Source organism: Squalius cephalus (assembly GCF_949319135.1).
Source record: "Squalius cephalus genome assembly, chromosome: 11".
Taxonomy (NCBI): Eukaryota; Metazoa; Chordata; class Actinopteri; order Cypriniformes; family Leuciscidae; genus Squalius; species Squalius cephalus.
This window is the reverse complement of record NC_137132.1, coordinates 11,887,528-11,910,483: the sequence shown is the minus strand read 5'-3', so window position 1 is coordinate 11,910,483 and position 22,956 is coordinate 11,887,528. Positions and strand designations below refer to the sequence as shown.

General features: G+C 37.1%; 2 protein-coding genes across 3 annotated transcripts in view; one reads left to right on the top strand and one right to left on the bottom strand.

Annotated features, from left to right (window-relative positions):
• Window positions 1-7,276, top strand: part of numbl (NUMB like endocytic adaptor protein) — a 47,886-nt gene extending 40,610 nt beyond the window's left edge. Inside the window, exons 8-9 of one of the 2 annotated variants that reach the window (XM_079885531.1) lie at window positions 1,488-1,664; window positions 3,608-7,276. In XM_079885531.1, the coding sequence (XP_079741657.1) occupies window positions 1,488-1,664; window positions 3,608-4,410 (980 nt within the window). In that variant the 3' untranslated portion in view covers window positions 4,411-7,276. The remainder of the gene's footprint in view (window positions 1-1,487; window positions 1,665-3,607) is intronic. The other variant, XM_079885532.1, reaches the window with a different exon arrangement.
• A 3,686-nt stretch (window positions 7,277-10,962) lies between these two features.
• LOC307166833 (zinc finger FYVE domain-containing protein 1) lies at window positions 10,963-22,056 on the bottom strand. The gene is made up of 11 exons (XM_079885530.1): window positions 21,845-22,056; window positions 19,444-19,948; window positions 17,825-18,042; window positions 16,583-16,689; window positions 15,752-15,860; window positions 15,172-15,269; window positions 14,964-15,081; window positions 14,712-14,882; window positions 14,199-14,388; window positions 12,710-12,808; window positions 10,963-12,589 (listed from the first exon to the last, which is right to left on the bottom strand). Exons 1-11 carry the CDS (start codon window positions 21,965-21,967, stop codon window positions 12,357-12,359), a joined length of 1,971 nt encoding a protein of 656 aa, XP_079741656.1. The 5' UTR covers window positions 21,968-22,056; the 3' UTR covers window positions 10,963-12,356.
• Between the last annotated feature and the right edge of the window lie 900 nt (window positions 22,057-22,956).

The following is a 22,956-nucleotide window of genomic DNA, read 5'->3' as shown; positions in this document are numbered from 1 at the left end:
CATTTGAGCGTGTATTCTAGACCATAAACTGCTGCATTTACCTAGATCTGTTATCTATATGACGGATCCTTCCATTAGTCCTTTTTTATGTAGCGCTCTATAGATAACATGTTTTGCACAGAATTATGCTGCTGTTTCTGTTCTCTAGCTTAATCCCCTAGACTAAATTCTAAAAGGGGAATTATGGGTCATGTTTTTAACAATGCCATCCATGAATAATAAATATAAAAATAATAAATATGTAGGAAGTTTGAGGACATCATATTGTATGTTGTACAATATGATGTCCTCAAACTTCCTACATATTTATTATTTTTATATTTATTATTCATGGATAAATATGTAGGAAGTTTGAGGACATCATATTGTATGTTGTACAATTGTTTTTCTTCATAAAAATGTTGCTTTGTAGTTGTGCAAGCAAATTTGATATGAGGAGGACTGTAATACAAAGCAGACCATTAAAAAGTTGTTTAACTGCATTGTTGATTCAGGCTTTTTTTTTTTAATTAGAGATCCTATTTTAAAATTCTGTGTGATCCTGATAATCTGACAATTATTGTCAGGCTAGGGTTGATAACTGATATATGGTTGATATTAAAATTCTATACTATACTGTATTAAAAATAGCATTATAACACACTACAAATTACATTAATAGTTTTAAAAGCCACAAATGAATTTATTCAACAATTTGAGAATTCAAGCATTATCATATCACATATTTTAAACCTATACGTATAAATAAAAGTTTGAAGTTGGTAAGATTCTTTTTTAAATGTTTTTGAAAGAGGTTTTACCAAGGCTGATAGTTTTAAAAGCCACAAATGAATTTATTCAACAATTTGAGAATTCAAGCATTATCATATCACATATTTTAAACCTATACGTATAAATAAAAGTTTGAAGTTGGTAAGATTCTTTTTTAAATGTTTTTGAAAGAGGTTTTACCAAGGCTGTATTTATATGATTAAAATACAGTACAAATAGTAATATTGTGAAATGTTCTTACAACTGTTTTCTATTTAATATATTTATTCTTGTGATACAAAGTCGAATTTTTAGCATCATTACTCCAGTCTTCAGTGTCACATGATTTTTATATTATTTATATAATTTCTTTATATATATTTTATCATTTCAATATGCTGATTTGGTGCTCAATTTCTTATTATTATCATTATCAATGTTAAAAAAACCCGCTGCTTAATATTTTTAAATGGAAACCTTCTTTGATGAATAGAAAGTTCAAAAGAACAGCCTTTATATGAAATATAAATCTTTTGTAACGTCATAAATGTCTTTACTGTCACTTTTGATCAGTATAATGCATCCTTGCTGGATAAAAGTATTAATTTAATTAAAAACAGTATCTTATATCATAGATCCAGGTTATTGTAACTAGCAAAAATCCCATAAACTGCATGCATGGCGCACCAATATGAGCCACACAAGTGTGATTGAGCTTCCCTATTGGTTTGTGTTAGTTCCAGAGATGGATCTGTCTTTGGCAGGAGAGGCAGACAGCATAAACGCTCTGTGCAGCCAAATCAACAACTCTTTCACCAAACCATCTGAGGACCTGTGTGCCAAAGCTATCAGCAACTGCTTGCCAGTTTGCAGCGCTCCACCTGCCATTCCCCCTCCACCTGCTCCACTGCAAGGTAACAGACTGCATAACCCAACACAAACATATAGATATATTGTGAACAGGGGTTTAAAAGACACTTGATACTCAGTAATATTATCGATCTGACTACACTGACTCTGTCGGATGAGAACAAAACTTAAACTGAGCTAGAATTGACCTGGATGATGACACTATTGTCTTCTGTAGAGCTGCTTTATAGATGAATCAAATTCATTTCATAATTTCATAATTGACGAATTTTGCAACATCGACACTAAATTGAATCAACATTGAACTGAATTGATGTTAATAACGACACTGTTGTCTTTTGTAGAGCTGAATAGCTGAATTAAACAAATTTTAGAATTGATTAACTTTAAACTGTTTTTGAACTGAACTGAATCGACACTGAGTTTGTCTCATATTTCTGTTTCTGTTATTTTCCTGTTAATTACTGTGAAGATGCTTAACTGTCAGTGTCCTGGTAGCGGGACACTAGAGGCTAGAATTACTAGAACAGCTTGCACCAGTCCAAACCCTCTTTTGGCGTTAAAAAATTACTGTCAGGATTTAGACATGCAGTGAAAAATTAGCGCTGATAAAGCATGGACAGGGTTATTTTTGCGGCTGAGCTCATTGCATATGCATTTGTTGTAGTTTCCCTTTCAGATACAAAATTTATGGGAGGAGAGTATTTAAATTAATCATACAAGGTGATTTACTAAGGTTTGCGCTAGACGATTTAATGGTATTTGCGCCATTATTTACAGCCCAAAAAAAACCATCATAAACCAGATGGTAATTTGCCCTTGGTAGATTGCATTGGTCATTATGGAAATGATCCGGCTGCATCGGTGTTCTTTAATTTGCGTAGATCACGTGCAGAACATTCCACTCCCGTTTAATAAATCAGGCCCTAAGTGCGCTCTATATTTATTCACTTTTATCCCTATCACATATTTTAGTAATCATCAAAAATTAGGTATCATTCAAAAGCTTAAACACTCAAAATTAATTCTGTGGAAACCATTTTAAAACTGGACATTCTGTAACCATGAAAGCAGGGGCTCCTCCCCCTAGTGGGCGGTCTCATGTTTCAAATTTGACAAAATGTACTCCACTTTTTTGTAATCAAAACTTTTTCTAATCTTGACAAATCACATATAGGGGAGTGGCTAAGTGCTTATGTTTGGCAGAATCTTTCAGTTTATGATACAAGCGTGAAAATTGGCATAAGCAGTCTCCATGGGTCACTTGACAAGAAAATTGTCCGAGCCACTTGAAATTTCAAGATGGCGGCCATTTTTCAAGATGGCCGACACCTTAGTGGAGCAGTTAAGTGATATAGTGGTTTATTTGGTGATACAAGCATGAAAATTGCCATGAGCCTAATTGCTCCACTAAGGTGGTGGCCATCTTGAAAAATGGCCGCCATCTTGAAATTTCAAGTGGCTGTGGGTGGCTTATTGTCAATTGACCATCAGAGACTGCTCATGCCAATTTTCATGTTTGTATCACCAAATAAACCACTATATAACTTAACTGCTCCACTAAGGTGTCGGCCAGCTTGAAAAATGAAAAATCTTGAAATTTCAAGTGGCTCGGACAATTTTCTTGTCAAGTGACCCATGGAGACTGCTCATGCCAATTTTCACGCTTGTATCATAAACTGAACGATTATATCACTTAGCCGCTCCACTAATATCGTTGAAAAGGTCTTAGACTCAATGTTATATATTTGGCCACTGTTTTGCGATAGAAGTTTTGTCGGTTTTGTGACTGGAGAATTAATCAAAAAATTCAATGGAGCGTGGATAAGTTTGCATAGTACACTTCCACGTCTATGCTAAAAATGGGGGCTTACTGTTAACAGGTTAAAACAATCTGGATTGTTTCAAATGCTATAGAAATAAAGGTGACTTGACTTGAATAGTACAGGCATATTTTAACGTTCTTACCTTTCCCGTTGTTCCCCAGCTACAAGCTCATGGGTTCAAACAGAGCCTGCTGTCCAGTCTCCTCCTCCTGTGCCTCAGGGTGGCCACAAACGGACCCCATCTGAAGCAGAGCGCTGGCTGGAAGAGGTGGCTAAAGCGGTGAAAGCCCAGCAGCAGACTCCACCTACTCTACCACCACCACCCACTCAGCAACCTCCACCCATGCCCACCATTCCCATCGCGCCTGGTTCCCTCCCCACCTCAATGCAGCCATTCCCAATGGCCTTTGACGTCACTCCCGCACCTGTTGGCATGTTCGCCCAACAGCCTCTTCAACCGGCTTTTGTACCTATGCAGGCATATATGCCCACTCTGGCCAACAGCATGACCTATCCCAATGCCAGTGTGCCCGTGGTGGGCATCACACCGTCGCAAATGGTAGCTAACGCATTCTGCTCTGCAGCCAATACAGGGGGCGGAGCAGCGATGGGAATCGGGATGGGGCCTAAGACAGGTACGCTTGGTGGTGGCCAACATTCGGCTTTCCCCACTCTGCCCGGAGGTTTCCCAACCACCACATTCGCCTCTCCTCCAACCGTCAACGGCCACCCGCACAACTCCTTTCCATCAACGGCCGCGACCACCAGTGTTACTCAAAACGGTAGTACCATAAAAAGCGGTACTAGTTGGCCGATGGAGAGTCTGAATCCGAATCCCACAGGCAGTTCCCAGGAAGCAGAGCATTTTGAGGCGAAGTGGGCTGCTCTGGAGTCCAAATCGCAACCGAAGGCGCAAAACCCTTTTTCGAATGACTTACAAAAGACTTTTGAGATTGAACTATAATTGTAAGGAGACTCTGAAAGTTTGGAACTGTTTCATAACCAACTCCCCTTCCCCTTTTTTTGGTCTCCGAAAGAGTTTTCTTACGCTCCTGGTCTGTTTGAGGGCATTGGATGTTGTAAAAGATCATCCGGTTGTATTTTGTGTCATTATGAGAGTCAGACTCAAGATCTGGAGAACGGAAAGACAGTCACAATGGTTCGGCACTTACGGGACAGCTTAAAAGAGAAACCTGCACATTACTTTCACCAGTAATGACCCTTTTACGCAAAGGAAATGCTGAAATTAGGGGATGGTCAGAATCTATTTATTTGTTTTTATTCGATTATAACGGTTATTTTAAATCAGATTTTAATTATTCTTGGGTTTCCCTTATTTATTTTTATTGAACAGGGTGAAAAATTACAAGTGGAATAAATTGGCTACTTGAAAACCGAGTCACCAAATTATAGATTTTAAAATAATTTGAGCTACAGTATCTTGTTGAACAGTGAGTTTACTTTGTGATGTAAATAGCATGCTTTCAGTTTACTTTTATTTATTGCCCCTTCTGTGGCCGTTTAGTTTCATTCATTTCAAATGAATCAGTCGTGACCATTGAAGCATCAGCTCTGAACCAAGTGGATACGAAAAGTTCCACCAACAGGCACATTCCAACCCTGACTTAACTATTGACACCCATAATGCAATGAAAAACTGGATCAAAATGCCAGTGTAGTAACCTTGACCTTTCTTTATTGACATGGAATCTTTTCTGGAAAAACTTTTCTGAGGGTTATAGTTTTATTTTTTATAATATGTTTTAAGTCGACAATAACATTACCTTCAGTAAGGTTCATGAGGCTTCTCAGTTATTAAGAATGTATTTCAAAAACTTTGTGACCATTCTAGGGCATTAAAATTACAAAATGGGTTAGAATGGGTGGTTGTGAAGAGCAACTGTATTAGAAAATGTTAGAAAAGGGTTGAAGAGGGAGGTTATAGTGTTCGTTTACGCAAGCAATGGAACGACTACACAGACTCTTAAAGGGGCAGAGTCAAATGGTCCCGTTCATGCATGTTTAAAATATCCCATATTACAGTATGTTAAAACATTGAATATGCATATTAGTCTTGGCTTTCGTTTCTTATCACCACTGTTTCACTCTCGCTGGTCTAAGAAAGGGAATAATTGTCTTTAATTGCAGGTGAATAATGTCAAGCATTCTACACAAAAGGATCTCATGCAGTTATTCTAAAATCAAATCCTTCTCATTCATGAGGTTCATATAATCTCCAACGTTGTGCGTTTAGGCACATTTATCATTTAAAGAGGTCATATGATGCTATTTTAAAAGTTTATTTTGTTTATTGGGTGTAATGTAATGTTCAAAAAACACATTCTTTTTCACGTATTGTTAATGATTGCAGTACCTCTATTCCCAGTCTGTCTGGTCGACAAAGCCCCTCCTTCCGAAAAGCCCAGAGCGATCTGATTGGCCAGTTGACATGGTGCGTTGTGATTGGCCAAAAACCTCAAGCCTTTACCATAACCGTGAGCTTCAGCTTCCAAGGCTTGTAAACACACATTTATTAATGTCATCGGTATTACAGTATCAGTTCGAGCACGAGTAAGATTCTGGAAATGTGATTGATCGAGCAGATAGAACATAACCAATATAGCAAGCAGGACTTGAGCAGAACGTTTCACAGTGGTACGTTATTATTTTGTACAACTTACTTTTCAGATAAAATGTCATGACGGTTTAATTAGTCATCTTCACTGTAACAACTTTGAGCCTTGAAGTGAGAGCATAAAATAAAGTTTAAAAAACATACTGAAGTGTATACTTCTAATTTATTTTGTGCATTGAGCTCTCCCGGGTTCAAGAAGCTGTCCTCGCTGTACACAAGCTAACGTTTGGGTTTTATTGTGCAGGAACAGTGTTATAAATAAATCTTAACCACTTATTCCTAATTTCATCTGTTTTCTGCTGACCTAACAAAAGGAATTTGTTTTCGCATCCAAACACAGCGTCTCCACGACATGATAACAACACTAGAATTCACTGAAGCCTTGCTTTCTTTCTTTGCGTATGCCTTTTTGGACAGGCTCAATATGCCACATCGTGACACAGACATTCCCGGAAGTAATATCTGGAATTCGATTGAGGTCGATTCGATAATTCATTTTGTAGGAGGCTTTGTAACTTTGCTGATCTCATACATGTTATGCACTAAAGGAAAGGGAAAACATTAAAAAGCATCATATGACCTCTTTAGAAATGCTCAATGTTTGTATATTTATTTTCATCAGAGTGTACGAATAAGATGTTGAATGATCTTTCTGGAGTGTGTTGAGCCTGCAAGGTTCAAAGCTAGACGATCAAAGTCAGACTGCACACTGTGCTCGATGAAGTGAACTCCACACACTCTTCCTGTGGAGATGGAATAGCAGTGGACATTCAAGGCAGGCACAATGTTTTTAACTCCTGTTTCGAAAAGGCCATTTTGACCGTAATGTGTTTTAAATTGACCTCCCGGTTTTCTTATCAGTTGTTTATTACAGGGTCAAGCAGGTCTATTGTGTGGCACAATGAATCTAAAAATTGTTCTTTTTCCAAAGACAATGCATTTGTAATTCGGCCAAGCGATATGTTGTATGGCGTTAAATGGATGAATTAATTCTACTCGATTGCCCTGGTCTTTTTGTCCACTCTCTCCCCCTTGACAAAATCTAGGTTTTTTCAAAACCAGGGAACTAAATTACCTCATAAAGTTGATTGTAAACTTAAGTGTAGTGATAACAAACCAGTGGAGTTTATTTTTATTCTTTATTTACAGAATTTTGTATTTAAACCTACATATTTCTATTGTAATTACATTGTATAAAAGATAAATAAATAATATAATATAAACAATTGTTCTTTTGTTGGTGGCTTAATTCGTGTACATCATACATACATACGAAAATGAAAATATGAATATATTGTGTATGTACACACATATACAGTATATATATATATATATATATATATATACACACACACAAACATACAGTATTTATGTTACACACACATATAAAAATTATATATACATGCACACACACAATTACTACCATACTATATTTATATATATGATGCAGTGATGTTAATTTTAGTATTTATGCAAACCATGATGTGTAAATACTTACATTAATGATTTTTTTATATCAGTATCATTTTAATTTGCTTTATGCTTAATATGAATTACTTTATTTTCAGTTTAATGACATAAAAAATACCATTTTCTATAGGAATTAGTCAAATTAATCTCCATCACCACATTAATGTCTTCGGTATGGTCTGGGGCTATGAAACAAAACGGAATATTGTTGATGAGCTGCTCCATTATTTCACTATACTGTATGGTCCCTCTTGTTCATAACAATCTAATAGAGCCCCTTGAAAAGATTTATGAATGGACTTTTTGAAATTAAAAAGTCACAGACCATCAACCACACAAACTGGCAGAACTGGTTATTAGTGCCTTCTTTGTGTTACAGTAGAAGCTGAGAATCCGAATTGTTAAATGGACCCAAGCAAGGCGCCGTGTCTTCCCCGGGGAAGCGTGAGAAAATGAGAGAATGCTTTCCGTGGTGGCGACTCTCCTCTTATTGTCCTGCACCCACAGAGTGACTGTATGGATGAGGGGGAAAACAGGACAGTGCAGGATCAGTTGCCATGGATACGGAAGCAAAACAGCCATTAATAATCATCCAAAAAGAGGCACAGTAAGCAGAAAAACACTGGGCCCCCGGATATAAATTAAACTGGCAAAGGCTTCCAGTATAAGAGAGGACACTGGTGAGTAAGCTATACAATATTCTACACTGATGCATCCACAGCAGTTTTTGTGTTTCATTATATAAGCTGGCTATTATTTGTGAATTCAAATAAAACAGTGGCCCAGATTAAGTTTCAACCAAAAAATAAATAAAACAGCCTATCAGAGCGGTTCCCGTTGAAATAGTAATGTGTGAAATGGGGATTAAGGAATTACAATAATTCTTTCTGTTGAACTGGGATGTGCTGCTCATTGTTCTGACTGGCTGGAGCTCATGGTCCGAGCATGTGCGTCTGCAGGACGAGATAAACAGCGTCCTGCAGTGGACTAGAAGCTGTCCATGCAAATGATGTTATGCATTTTAAGAGACTGATAAAGCTCACAGTGAAATATGTAATGATTCAGACTCAAATAGAGCAGTGGACCTCAATGGCATTAAACAGCATAAAGAGGACAACAATAGGATTTACTGTAGACTGGGGCTTGCTGTCAGAAAGTGCTTTTTCCAGTTACACAAATGTGTCTTCCTTAGGAGTAGTTTTCTATGTTGATTTCAAACAAAATACTACTGAATAGTCTATATAAATGGTGGAATTTACTAAATAACTTGGCCAAAAAAAAAATCACTGAAAAATTCTCTAAAGTGAAACCACTATATAGTCCCCGTTTCCCCAGTATATTTAAAAATCAAGTGCTAAAGTGGTTTCATGAGGTCATAAAACATAAAAAAATATATAATTTTTTTTTTTTGAAAATCTTACAGACCCAAAACTCATATAATAGCATCAAAAACCAGTGAAGATTAAATCTGAAAATAAAAATCTATCTTGAATTTTCCTAAAATTTGGGTGTTATATATTATTATTATTATTTTTAAAATGTCTTGATGAAGCTATGGGATGTGAAATGTTTTATAAGCAGTCCATTACATCATTTATTGTGCAACAAGACTTTCATAAAGTAATTTGATGAAGTATTTATGTTAGATCTTTGTCTTTGTGCATAATCTTTATCTTCCTTTACAAGAACAATATCAATTATAAAAGACCCATGGATTAAACAGTGGAGTCAGGTAACAGGGCTCTTTTGATCCTTTTGTCCTTAAATGAACCAGAGCTAGAAATTGCAGGTTTTTTTTTTTGTTTTTGTTTTTTTTTGGCAATGAGTGAGGCCTGTCATCAAGTTCAGTCACTTTTTTATTTAACAGACTTTTGATACCCCAGTCAGTTTTATTGTATTATATTATTAATATTTTGTATATATACTACGTTACAAATATAATAAAAACGTACAATGTGCGAGACCCTAGAATGAGTGAAATCCTAAAATCTTGAACGGGGTCTCAGTGGGTCTCTTGTTGGGAGTGGTGTTGCCTCCCTCTGCTGGTTACAGTGTGGTAGTGCAACTTTGTAAAAAAAAAAAAAAAAAAAAGAAAAGAAAAAAAATGGAACACCATGGTGTTCATTTAGTATTATATATATATTTAAATAATAATAATAATAATAATAAAAGTTTTCATTTTAGTTGCGTTTTAGTAATTGTGTTATGTGCTTTTATCATTTTATATATATATATATATATTTCTATTTAGCTTTATTTTGTATTTCAGTTTTAGGTTTTAGTGGCCTAATATTGGTATTAAACTAAAACGTTAAAATTTTTAGAAACTAAAATAATTTTAAGTTTCTTTTTAGTTTAATTTGTTTTAAATCTAATATTGAAATTTTGTTTTATCTTATTTATAAATAATTATAATTGTGTGTGTATATATATATATATATATATATATAAACACACACACAAAATAAACTTATTTATATATACATATATAAATGTGTGTATACATTTATGTGTGATATATATCTTAAGCTAATTTCAGTGATTTTATGTACATTTAAATAAGTGTCATTACATTTTCCTAATATTATCAAACTATTATTAATATTATTATCAATGTTGAAAACAGTTTGCTGCTAAATATTTTGATGCACTATAATTCAAAAGTTTGGGGTAAGTAAAATTAAAAGGGTATAAGAAAAAACATATACACTACATTTTGCCATTTTATCAGCCCTGCTCTCGACCAGTACCAGCAATTGAAAAAAACAAACATTTTTGGCTAGTTATATGGTAATACCATGGTCCCAATAGCTACCTTTTCACACATTTGATGTCCCTTCAGTAGCCCTTCTTCACATGATTCACTTTCTCCCGGTTTCACAGACAAGGCTTTAGACTAGTCCCGGACTAAAATGCATGTTTGAGCTGTTTTAACTGAAAGCAACTTGCACTAACACCTTCAAATATGTCAGTGCCATTGTTTTGTCTCAGGATGCACACCAGTAATGTTTTTTTTTTTCAAAGGCAAGCTTATAAAAGCTACATGCCCTAATTGAACTGAGGCCTAATCCTGGCTTAATATAAACCCTGTCTGTGAAACCTGCAGGCCTGTATGTGATGTTCATAATGATACTCACACAAGTGCTGACATAATCAGTAAACCCATCAAGACAGTTTCCTGTAGATGTGACGAGGCAGGCTGTTCGCCAGACAGTAATGTTATAAATGGAGGAAATGTGAGTACAACCTCCATGATTTAAATCAGATTTTGAGTCCGTTTCATCTATTTAAGGGCCTTGAGCAGGAAATCTAGACCTCTACCTCCAGATGACCTCGCATTTGTGCACTTACAGAGCTATAGCCTATTATTTTCCATAGATGTCTGTTATCTTGTGAATCAAGAAGGCAGGCGGTTTTCAAATAGCTTTAATGTTCTGAGTCGAAGCCTGAAAAACAGTACCGGCCAATCAAAACAAAGTTCGCAGGATTGTCAAATGCAAGTTGAGTTATATGCAATTACAGCCATTGCTTTGGTTAAATCCCTTCATAGAAGACTACAATGTGCTAATTCAGATAAAAATACAGAGTAGAAGCAGAATCGTAAAACAAAATAAATTCATAGTTAAAAAAAAATTCCACGGATTCTCTCAAATCAAATAAGAATAAAGTGCCTTATTTAAGCCATTTTATGAGCTGTACATGTTAGGAAACCACTCAACATTCGGTTTAGTGTAAGTCTGCATTAAATGTCCTTCACAGCCACATTGTGAAACCATCCTGTTATATGCAAGATATAGTTGTTGAGATCCATTAGGCACTGCAAATGCTGCTGAATAATTCCACTTTCATTATATATGTACAGTTTGTATCTTCAGTATTAGTTCTATTGCTCTCAACTAAAGAAATTTGATAGTAAAAATGAGATAAAGTGCAGTTGTTATTTCAGAAAAATTAGTAAAGAACTATATTGATAAAAAATACAATGGGATATGAGCTCACAGGATTCATTGCATTGTCTTGACTGGAATGTGAATTCTAGGGCTTACCTTGTCTACTCTTGCTCTGTTCCAGGAATAAAGTATAAAACTCTACCAATAAAAGGCTGCTATATCATATTCAAACGCTTCTTTATTAGTGTAAAACATCTCCTACGCATCTCAAATGATAATTTACTAAACATTAGATATGTTAATATTTACTGCTCTCGCCGTTTAGTCTGTTATCTTATCTTTGGGATAGAAATGATGAGATGTTAAACACAGAAATGCATAAATTTAGAAGGCGATTTGTTTTCAGTGCCAGCACTATAGAATCTATCAAAATCCCATTAAAATTTATATTTTCTCTTCTTTATAATTTCTGCAGCAAATCTTAAAAAAAAAAAAAAAAAAAAATGCATTTCTTTATATTACGTGTGTGTGTGTGTGTGTGTGTGTGTGTGTGTGTGTGTGTGTGTCCAGGGTGATTTTCACTGCTGTATTTCAGTATAGAGAACTGTATTTTTTTTTTTATTACAGTAATTAGCATTTGTGGATAAAATATGCTTCACTGTCATATAATGAACCTTGATATTTCTACACATTATTTTCATTATGCAACATTTCTTAGTTAACTCTTTTAATTTGAACCCAGACATCATCACTCTCTATTTCTGCAGCTAATGCTAATTTAGAGCCTGAGTGTTTGTCTATGCAGATTTTCACATTTCCCCCATCCATGAAGGCTTGAAAAACTGCTTACAACCTGGTTCTGAGCACCAAGAGATGCCGGCCGTATTAGAGTAGCGCTACAGAGGCACAGCAAGGTCACAGGGAATCCCTGCGGTCAGCGCAGCCGTCACACACTCGCACTGGGTGGTCCCAGCCACGAGACGGCACTGGCCTGGTCTTCCTGGAGCAGTTCCCGCACACTCCCTGCCCGCATGCCCTGCAGTGGTGCTTGGACATGCTGGGGATGAAGGGTTTAGCACAGCAGTGGCACTGGGTGATCTCATGATCCGGGATCCAATAATCTGGTCTCGCAACTCCCTTTACAAAACCTGTATTAAAGGACAAAATGTGCAAAAAAACGTCATTTGTCACCTCCCACACACACAACAATGCATAAGCAATTTCTCTTGTGTAAATTCAGACACTTAACGTGTACTGTTCACACTCACAGAGAGGGTAGTCCACAGCGGTGGAGACCATGTCGAGAGTGGACTGAGCTACTTCCGTCACTCTGCGGGCAACTAGTATCCGGGGTTCCGTACTGGCCACTGTAAGGGAGAGAATGTACTGTAAACATCCCACACTGAGGTCATTACAAACTGTTTTGGAAAATGAAACACTCAGTCAACTGAACTTAATAACCCTGGGAGAATATTCTTTTGACACGGCTAAGTATTCTCTGCAGACTGCACTACATATGACAAATAAGCACAGAATCAGTCGAGGTGAGAAAATACAAACTCAAACTGGAGTCTTGGATGAATACACTACAATTAAAATTATAAAATAAAATTATAAAATTTAGGGTAAGAAATCAATACTTCTATTCAGCAAGGACACGTTAAATTGATCGAAAGTGACAGTAAAGACATTTAGAATGTTACAAAAGATTTCTGTTTTGAATAAATGCTGTTCTTTTGAACTTTCTACTCATCTAAGACTTCCACAAATATATTAAGCAGTAAAAGCTGTTTTCAACAGTGTTTCTTGAGCATCAAATCAGCATATTAGAATCATTTCTGAAGGATCATGTGACACTAAAGACTGGAGTAATGAAAATCCAGCTTTGCATCACAGGAATAGATTACATTTTAAAATAGATACAAATAGAAAACAGCTCTTGTAAATTTCTAATAATATTTCACATTACTTAAAAAATGTCAAAAAATCTTACTGACCCCAAATTTGAGTGTAAACTTTTTAAGTGTAAGAAATACTTGCTGCACATATAATAGGCTTATAATAGGCTAACCACAGTCAATCAAGGTAAGACAAAAACACGTTTTGGGAGAAAGATTAATGATGTATTTTGTTAATTTTGAACACACAAATTAAAGGTATAGCGGAGGATTTTCTTTTTCCGGGTGGATCATCAAGACTATTGGTCCTCCTAAGTGTCAATCATTCTGGTGATATGTTTACGTAAAGCCGTCGTACGTGCTCGTGCACACGATGGCGTGCGCTCAAAACACAGGTTGGGCTTCCCACTGATGCCTCAGTCACGAAGTTTCTACTTGACAGGTAAAGTTTGGCTTGCTATTTGGAGAAATCCATTTAAAATCACTGCTAGTAAAAGTTAATGTAAGCTATGATTAGCTCGTGCATGCTCTCTCGTGCACACGTTTAATAGGCGTTCCCTCTCGGGAGCAGGTAGAGTGTTGCGCATGTGCATTTTTTCAAAAAGTGGAGAGGGCGGTTCTTTTCTAAAATTCGGGAAAATCCTCCGCTATACCTTTAAATGCTGTACTTTTAAGACTAGTCCCCTAGATGCTCCACTTATATCACTGAGGTTTCAGATTTATCTGTTTGCAAAAACTGTCCAATATGGATTAGATTTCTCAATTTGAAACAAAAAGATGATGGGATAACCATGATAAACCATTTCTGTTACAGAGGTGCTATGGGAAGTGTGCTTTTAAGAGAGAACGATGCCCTCACCCTGTCCAGTGTTCTGAGGTCCTCCTTGCCGGTAACAGGGATCACACACTCGTACAGGGGTGCCGCCCCAGCCTCTTTCGGGAACTGGCATGCTGTGAGTGGAGCAGGCCTGACAGAAACCCTCCCCACATGCCCGGCAGTGGTGTTTCCTCTCCGCCTCCTCAAACGCTCTCTTACAACCATGACATTCCTGAACAGACCAACAAGATGTTTAATTGTCTTCAAATGATAAAAACAAATTGATGCGTTTGATATTTTATTTCACATGCTGTAATTCTTTTTCACATATTCCTATAGGGCAGGGGTGCCCAATCCTGCTCCTGCCGATCGACTGTCCTGCACAGTTCATCTCCAACCCTAATCAAACACACCTGCCTTTAATTTTCAAGTGATCCTGAAGACATTAATTGGTTGCTTCAGGTGTGTTTGATTAGGGTTGGAGATGAACTGTGCAGGACAGTCGATCGGCAGGAGCAGGATTGGGCACCCCTGCTATAGGGCATATCAACTTACACTGATTTCAGTGTTGGGTTTCCAGTAGGGCGGAGCCACTTGGTCTGTGAGCCAGGCAGTGACAGCTTTGGTTGGGCCTGAGCTATATTCTGACACTGACTGGATTATGTAATTCATTCCATCCAAAACCCGCTGAGCTGCATTCTGATGGTCTGTCTGGAAGGCATCGGTCTACAAGCATAAAAACAACATTAACTACTGTGAGCATCAATGGAGTCAGCACATGGATGGGAACACAGAGAAACAACTCACCCCCTGCCAGACATGCTTGACCTCTGGCCGCACCACACCGCTCTCTGGATCCTGGTTGCCCATCCAGTACTGCCGACTCCGATAGATGATGCCACAGCTGGCACACTCTAAAACATATCTGTAGAACAAGACCAGGGATCAGAGCATGGACGAGGAGCAGCTGTGGAGGGTAGTTTCAGTAGAAGAAAAAAAACAACATCTCACTCACCCTGACCATGCATACTTGGCCAGACCAAGCCATTGGTTATCTGTAGAGGCAGCTGTTTTGGGTACGACAATCACTTCCTTTCCGCCCTCATAGCACCTCTGTAACAGAAATGGTTTATCATAATTATCCCATCATCTTTTTGTTTTAAATTGAGAACTACATGCTAGAGAGTGAAAAGTTACACAGTGTACCTTTAATCAGTTTTAATTTCAATTTAATTTAGTGTGATTTTTTTAAATGGAAAAAAAACCTTGCACTTTTGCATTGCCAAAGTGTTTGCAGCATAGCTGTGTGGTGCATACAATGAGAAATTCCACAAAATAAAGTAGTGCAAATGGAGAAAATAAGTAATTTTAATAAATAAAATTTCAATAGTACAACAAAATGAAAAACAAACAATCAATTAAATTATATAATAAAAAAACAAAACAAAAACATAAAAAATCTAAATAAAAGCAGAAAAATAAAAACAAAACAAAAAAGAAATCTAAATAAAAACAAACATGAAACAAAACAAAAAATTAACAAAAAAGAAAATGCGAAAAAAAAAAAAAAACTGCGATCTTATCCTCGAGGTTACCTTGCAGATGAGAACTTTATTGTTGTATTGGTGGGCATACTGACATAGTCCATCAGCCACGTGTGGGACCGCATCTTTCTGGTGGTTCATGCCGTTTTTACACCGAACGCTAAAGCCGTGGGATTTTGGAAAGGTTAGATATGATTTGCTAGCTATTAAGTGCTCTTGAACACACACACACACACACACACACACACACACACACACACACGCTAAAACAATAACAATTGATGCAAGATCTAATTACATTCTAACTACAGTGTATTGACAACTTTTTGTGCTTTCAGTGCGAATCAATTCCATACATTAGTTTTGCATGCTGAATACAGATCCTAGTTATTTCTAACTGTGAATCATCAAATTACAAAGTGGCTCAGTGTTGATGCAATGAAATTAGAGTCTTTTGTGTGACAATGCAGAAATTTCCTTGATTTACTATGCATCAAAGGGCCACACATTAAAGGGATAGTTCACCCAAAAATTTTAATTCTTTCCTCATTTACTCGCCCTCAAGTAGAAGATTGTTCTTAAGAATATGGGTAACCAAACAGCTGATGGGCCCCATTGACTTCCATAGTATTTTTTTTCAATCAATGGTGCCCATCAACTGTTTGGTTATCCATATTCTTCAAAATATCTTCTTTTGTATTCAGCAGAAGAAAGAAATTCATACAGGTTTGGAGCAACTTGAGGGTGAGTAAAATGATGACAGCATTTTCATTTTTGGGTGAACTATCTCCATAAACACAACCTACAAATAATAATAATAAAAAAAACATCCATTCAATCTATTGCTCGGAGCATAAAGTGTGTGGACTTGTGTGGACTTACTTGCAGCTGAGACAGACTGATGGGCAAGTGAAATATTCATCAGGAAAGAAGGAGCATATGCTGAATTTGTCATCGGAGATCTCGCCACAGAACCTGTCGCTCAAGGCCTGAGAGAGAGCAGAGCAGTGAGGTTCAGTGACGCGCAGATTCAGAAACATGCTCAGTGGTCAAAGGTGAACACATACAGTACATGTGTACCCAGAACCCAAAAAGTACTTTAGGACACTTACTGCAAGTACACTACCACTCAAAAGTTTGGAGTCAGCTAAATGTTTTCGAAAGAAGTCTCGTATTCTCCCCAAAGCTGCATTTATTTGATTAAAAATACAGTAATATTATAACTATTATATATATATATTATAACTAATATAACTATTTTCCATTGTAATACATTTTAAATTTCTAATTTATTCCTGTGATGCAAAACTGAATTTTCAGCATCATTACTCCAGTCTTCAGTGTCACATGATCCTTCAGAAATCATTCTAATTTGCCGATTTAATGCTCAAGAAACATTTCTGATAATCAATGCTAAAAAAACAATTGTTCTGCTTAATATTTTTGTCGAAACCATATTATATTTTTTTTCTCATGATTCCTTGATGAATGGAAAGTTCAAAAGAACAGCATTAATTTAAAAATATATCTTTTTTACTGTCACTTTTGATCAATTTAACACATTATTGCATTCAAAAAATTCTTACTAACCCCAAACTTTTGAACATGTGTGTGTTTACTTAAAGCGACAGAGTCAAACAGATTTTTTTGGAACACATTTTTTGGAACTTGCCCCTGGTCAGCTCACTTTCACTGTATGGAAAAGAGCATTGTGAACATTCTGCTAAACTTCTCTTTTTGTGTTCCATGGAAGAAATAAAGTCACGGAGGTTTGGAATGACAAGAGTGTGAATAAACAATGATGATATTTTCATTTTTGGGTGAACTATTCCTTTAAATGCATGAATTTATTTGCATTAGATACAAATATATCAAACCAAATATCAAAGCTTAAAGGGATAGTTCACCCAAAAATGAAAATTCTGTCATCATTTACTCACCCTCAAGTTGTTCCAAACCTGTATGAATTTCTTTCTTCTGTTGAACACAAAAGAAGATATTTTGAAGAATGTTGGGTGAGTAAATGACGACAGAATTTTCATTTTTGGGTGGACTATCCATTTAAGTGTCTAAATTCTTTTTGGGGTCACTTTACACACACATACACAAAGAAATGCGAGCTACCTGTAATGCGCTGAACACAATGGCAGGCTGGCGCGGGGCTCGCTGGGATGTGTTCTTCACTTGCTGATTGACTATCTGCAATAACTGTAAGTAGTCTGTAGGGGGAGTGATGGTTTGGGTGCCCACGTACTGAACGGAGCTGAAGGCGTCTGTGCTCATGGTCAAGTCATGGAAGCGCTTTTGCAGCAGCGTGTCTGCTTGCCCCAGGACAGAGACATCTGGATAAGAAAACAAACCCATATTTCTTTAGCTTGACACACTTCATTGGATGACACTAACTCAATAGTTTCAGGCATTGTTTTTCCAGGCATTTACAGCGTTTTTCATGTGGTTTATACAATATATTTCATGAACCATGATTTACAGCATGCTGAAAGCATGGGGTTTACCCAAGGGCACAATTGTAATTGAGCAGTATTGTGATCTTTGTAACGGTCCACACCTGAGCCACCCTGCCTTGGGATTTCCCTGCAGTCTGTGTTAGATAACTAGTAGCTTAACCATTAAGTCATTTAAATCACCTACCTACCAAAGTAAAAACATTTTCCTTATACTTTGAATAAATGCGCACACATTATTTGTTAAATGTTTTAAAATATACTTTATTATTTTGAACTTGACACAGCAATGAAAGTCTGCAGGTTTTTTTTCCTGTTATGTTAATGGCACCACATGACTTCATTATTTTCAAACTTTTGACTTTTTTCAAATATTAATAAGCAGTGAAATCTTTTTTTTCTAAGAAATAATAATAAAATAATTGAATTATTTTACTAAGGCTTTTAAGTCATTATGATATCAGGACAGTTAAAAATGAATTTTAATTCGTGGTAACATCATGGCATTTTGATGGTCCCTTTTTATTTGAAAATTCTGTTGACTACAAGTAATTTTGCAACTACATGTCAACTAACAGTCATTGGAGTATTAGTAGACTGTCTGCTTATTATCTGATAACACTTTATTGTTATGCTCCTCCAACAGACATTCTACTGACTAGAAGTGACTTTGCAACTATATGTCAACTTATTCTAACTCTAACCAGTCTACTAATACTCTAGTTAGCAGACATGTAGGTTCAACGTTACTTAGAGTCAACAGAATGTGTTAAATTGACCTAATAAAATTAAACCTAATTCATAAATTAAAAACATTTTCATCATGCATTTAAGCTTTGTCTGTATGGCTTGCATTTTATGAATGTATTTTTGATTAAAATAGGCTAATAGATAAAAATGAGCAAAAAAATAGCACTTTGTTATATTGGCCCAGCATATTACAGACTAAAATCTCTATAAAGATTTAGCATTTGACTACAGAGACAATGAAACAAATTGAAATTCTCATCACTAAGCAGAGAGAAATAAAAGTGGGAGCGATGAAACAATTCAGCTTGACTGACAACTTGTGTTTTTCCAGTGGGACTCTCCACCAGCCTAAAATGCAGGATTTTTTCAAAGAGTTTTTGTTTAGGCCCCACAAGGGTGCGCAGACCCAATCCCTTTGCCCCAGGCTAGTCGTACAACAGCCTTTGGCAACAACATGTATCAGAAAAATGCTGTATTCATACTTATAAATACAGGTCTTGTAAATGTGAAAGTGTCCTAGTTCTGACTTACCCTGGCCTAGCAGCTGAGTGCGAGAAGTCTCCTGAAAAACTATAACGGCAGGTCCCAGGCTGGAGAGAGGCACGTCCAGCCCGCAGCGGGTAGACAGAGCACGGAGCTCAGGTGTAAAGTGCTTCAGGTAAGCGGCCGACGCGCTGCCGAGGAACTGAAACATGTCGTTGTGCAGCCTCTCGGCCCGTGTGCGGTAAATGACCACGTCTGATATGGCCAGAACCTTCAGCAGTAGACGCATCCGCCGGTTCTGCTGATTGGCGGCACCAAGCAGGCCCTCTGTATCCAGCACGATCAAGCTCTGAAGCGGATCGTAAGCCGCCCAAACACCCACCGTGCATGAGGATGGAGAAGGAGACGTGGCAAATACCTCCTCGCCATCGAAAAGCACGTGATTGAGAGTGTGGGACTTGCCGTCGCCCGTGTTGCCAAAGATGGAAAGCACTTTAACTCCTTGAGCAGCACTGCAGCCCAACTTCTGCAAAAAATGGCCTTCGTTCTTCACCTGGGAGAGAGAAAGAGTACGAGAGACATCAAGATTAGAGCATTTATCTATCTATCTATACTCACCAGTCACTTTATTAGGTACACTGGTTCAACTGCTTGTTAACGCAAATATCTAGCCTAATTCGCCAATCACATGGCAGCAGCTCAATGCATTAAGGCATGTAGATATGGTCAAGACGATCTGCTGAAGTTCAAACTGAGCATCAGAATGGGGAAGAGAGGTGATTTTGAACATGGCATGGTTGTTGGTGCCAGACGGGCTGGTCTGAGTATTTCAGAAACTGCTGATCTACTGGGATTTTCACTCTCAGCCATCTCTAGGGTTTACAGAGAATGGTCTGAAAAAGAGCAAATATCCAGTGAGTGGCAGTTCTGTGGCCGAAAATGTCTTGTTGATGCCAGAGGTCAGAGGAGAATGGCCAGACTGGTTCGGGCTGCAGTTACTCAAATAACCACTCGTTACAACCGAGTTGTGCAGAAGAGCATCTCTGAACACGTTGAACCTTGAAGAAGATGCGCTACAGCAACAGAAGAACACACCAGGTTCCAATCCTGTCATGACATTCAGATGGTAAGGTCAGAATTTGGCATAAACAACATGAAAGTATGGATCCATCCTGCCTTGCAGCAAAGGTTTAGTTTGGTGGTGTTGGTGTAATGGCGTGAGAGATATTTTCTTGGCACACTCATATGGCCTCCACATTCACCAGATCTCAATCCAATAGAGCACCTTTGGGATGTGGTGGAATGGGAGATTTGCATCATGGATGTGCAGCTGACAAATCTTCAGCAACTGGGTGATGCTATCATGTCAGTATGAACCAAAAATTTTCCAGCACCTTGTTGAATCTATGGCACAAATAATTAAGGCAGTTCAGAAGGCAAAAGGGTTCCAGTCTGGTGCTAGCAAGGTCCACCTAATAAAGAGGCCGGTGAGTGTATATCGTGTCTGTCTATCTGTCCATTTATCAGCCAATCTATATATCTGTCAGTCTCTGTTTCTGTTTCTATCTATCTATCTATCTATCTTAAAGGGACAGTTCACCCTACAATTGTCATCATTAATGATAAATGAGTCATCCTGACTTTTGTGTTCCGTTGAAGAAAGAAAGTCGGATGGATTTGAAACAACAAAAGAATAAGAACAAAATGAAGTTTCAATTTGGAATCTCTACAGTAACAATCTTTTCACTAGTAACAGTGAAAGCAATTAAATACTTTCATGCTGGTCACTGGAAAGACCGTAAACTATCTGAAATGGCACTGTCACCTCTTAAGGGATAGCCAACAGATAACAGTAAATTATTAATATATTCTTATACCATGGTATTAACAATGTGCATCAAGAATATAATGGTTGATCATTATAATACATGTCCGAAAACATGATAAACCATGGTACCATATTTACACAAACACACACACAAATGGTAACACCATGGTGATTTCATGTAACGTTACCTTAACATAACAGCAGTATACAACACTGAGATCATTCAATGTTTGTAAATCACACTAGCACACACTGTGTTGACAGATATATCATCTGCTGGACCACGTGTCCCTGCATTATTATGAATGTACGTGACAAAAACACATCAGAATTACACAAACCACAGATATAATCGATGATAATCGATGAGTAAGATTACATGTCAGTGAGATCCTTAAATGTTGACAAAAGACACCTCTTCCTTGTGATTCAGCAATATTGACAATTTGGGGTTAGTTTATCTGTGAATTATTTATATTACACGTATTATAATTAGTAACTATCATGCTCGTGAATTGACAAACACCTGTCAAAGTGTATAAAAACAACAAAGACACTACATGTGCTTTTTACCTAACGTTAATAGCTTGATGGCTAACGCAGAAGCTAACAAAAACAAACCTGCAAGCTTTCGTTTTCGTCAACCAGGAGAAAACTCCGTCCATTTTCCTTCTCCTTTTCCTCGTCCTTCTTAACAGAATCGAGATTAACCTCATCCATATCTTTCAGTAGCATTTCAGACATAGTGAAAGATTTAAAACCATCCCAACTCCCCGGAAAGCTAGTTAGACTACAACTGTCCCAGCCAAGACTATTTACTTGGATATCTAGCTGACCTCAAGAGGGCGCTGTTGCTGTTCTGTGAAGCGCCTTCATTAAGTATTACTGAGCGCTTTCTGACACCCTCTAGTGGATATTATGATGAACTGTCTTGTGGAGGTCTTTGTGTGCAGAAAACAGAAGTTCATCCTGTAATACAAACCTGGTCAATAAAAACAAGTCTCCATAAAATAAGCTCTAAAATTAGCTAATTATTCTATAATTATGGCATTTTCTGGTAAAATTATAGTGGTGCAAACAGAATATCACTGATGTTTAATTTTAGTTATAGGATTTCTTGCATCGCAATATTATGATGGATTGAAGATTTTCTCAACTCTAAAACCTCCTTTAAAAATGCAAAAATGTGGTGCTCTGCAGAAATCCCTGATGAATCAACAGGACATTTTTTTTGTTCAGACAGTCTTTCCATAGAGCTTGCTAAGGTTCATTAAATATTTGTTAGCAGGGATCTATAAATATCACATGTCACAGAATGCCTTCAAAGTGGCGCCATTGCAGTTAACTGGACTGAAGAGCCCTTTATAAGTCACTTCCATTTCCTTTAGAGGTCAGTCAGGCCTCTTGTCACAATATTTGTAAATTTGTGTTTCATTAGTAGGCTAAACCATATAGGAGAATAACTCCTTAATGAGTAATAATGTTATTGTCTCTGTAGTTTATATTGTAGTTTCATATAGGCTATATATATATGCAAAATAAGAAAATCGAAAAGAATGGCTTAAAAAGCAAAAAAGTTTGTTTTGAGGGTTAGATTTAGGAGATGAAAAATATTATTAGCTCTGTATTTATAGCTACACAGTGGAAGTCAAATGAGTGATAGGAAAATAAATGTGTGTAGCCTACAAATATATAGGCTACATGATGTGGCCTATATTAGTGAGATGGATATG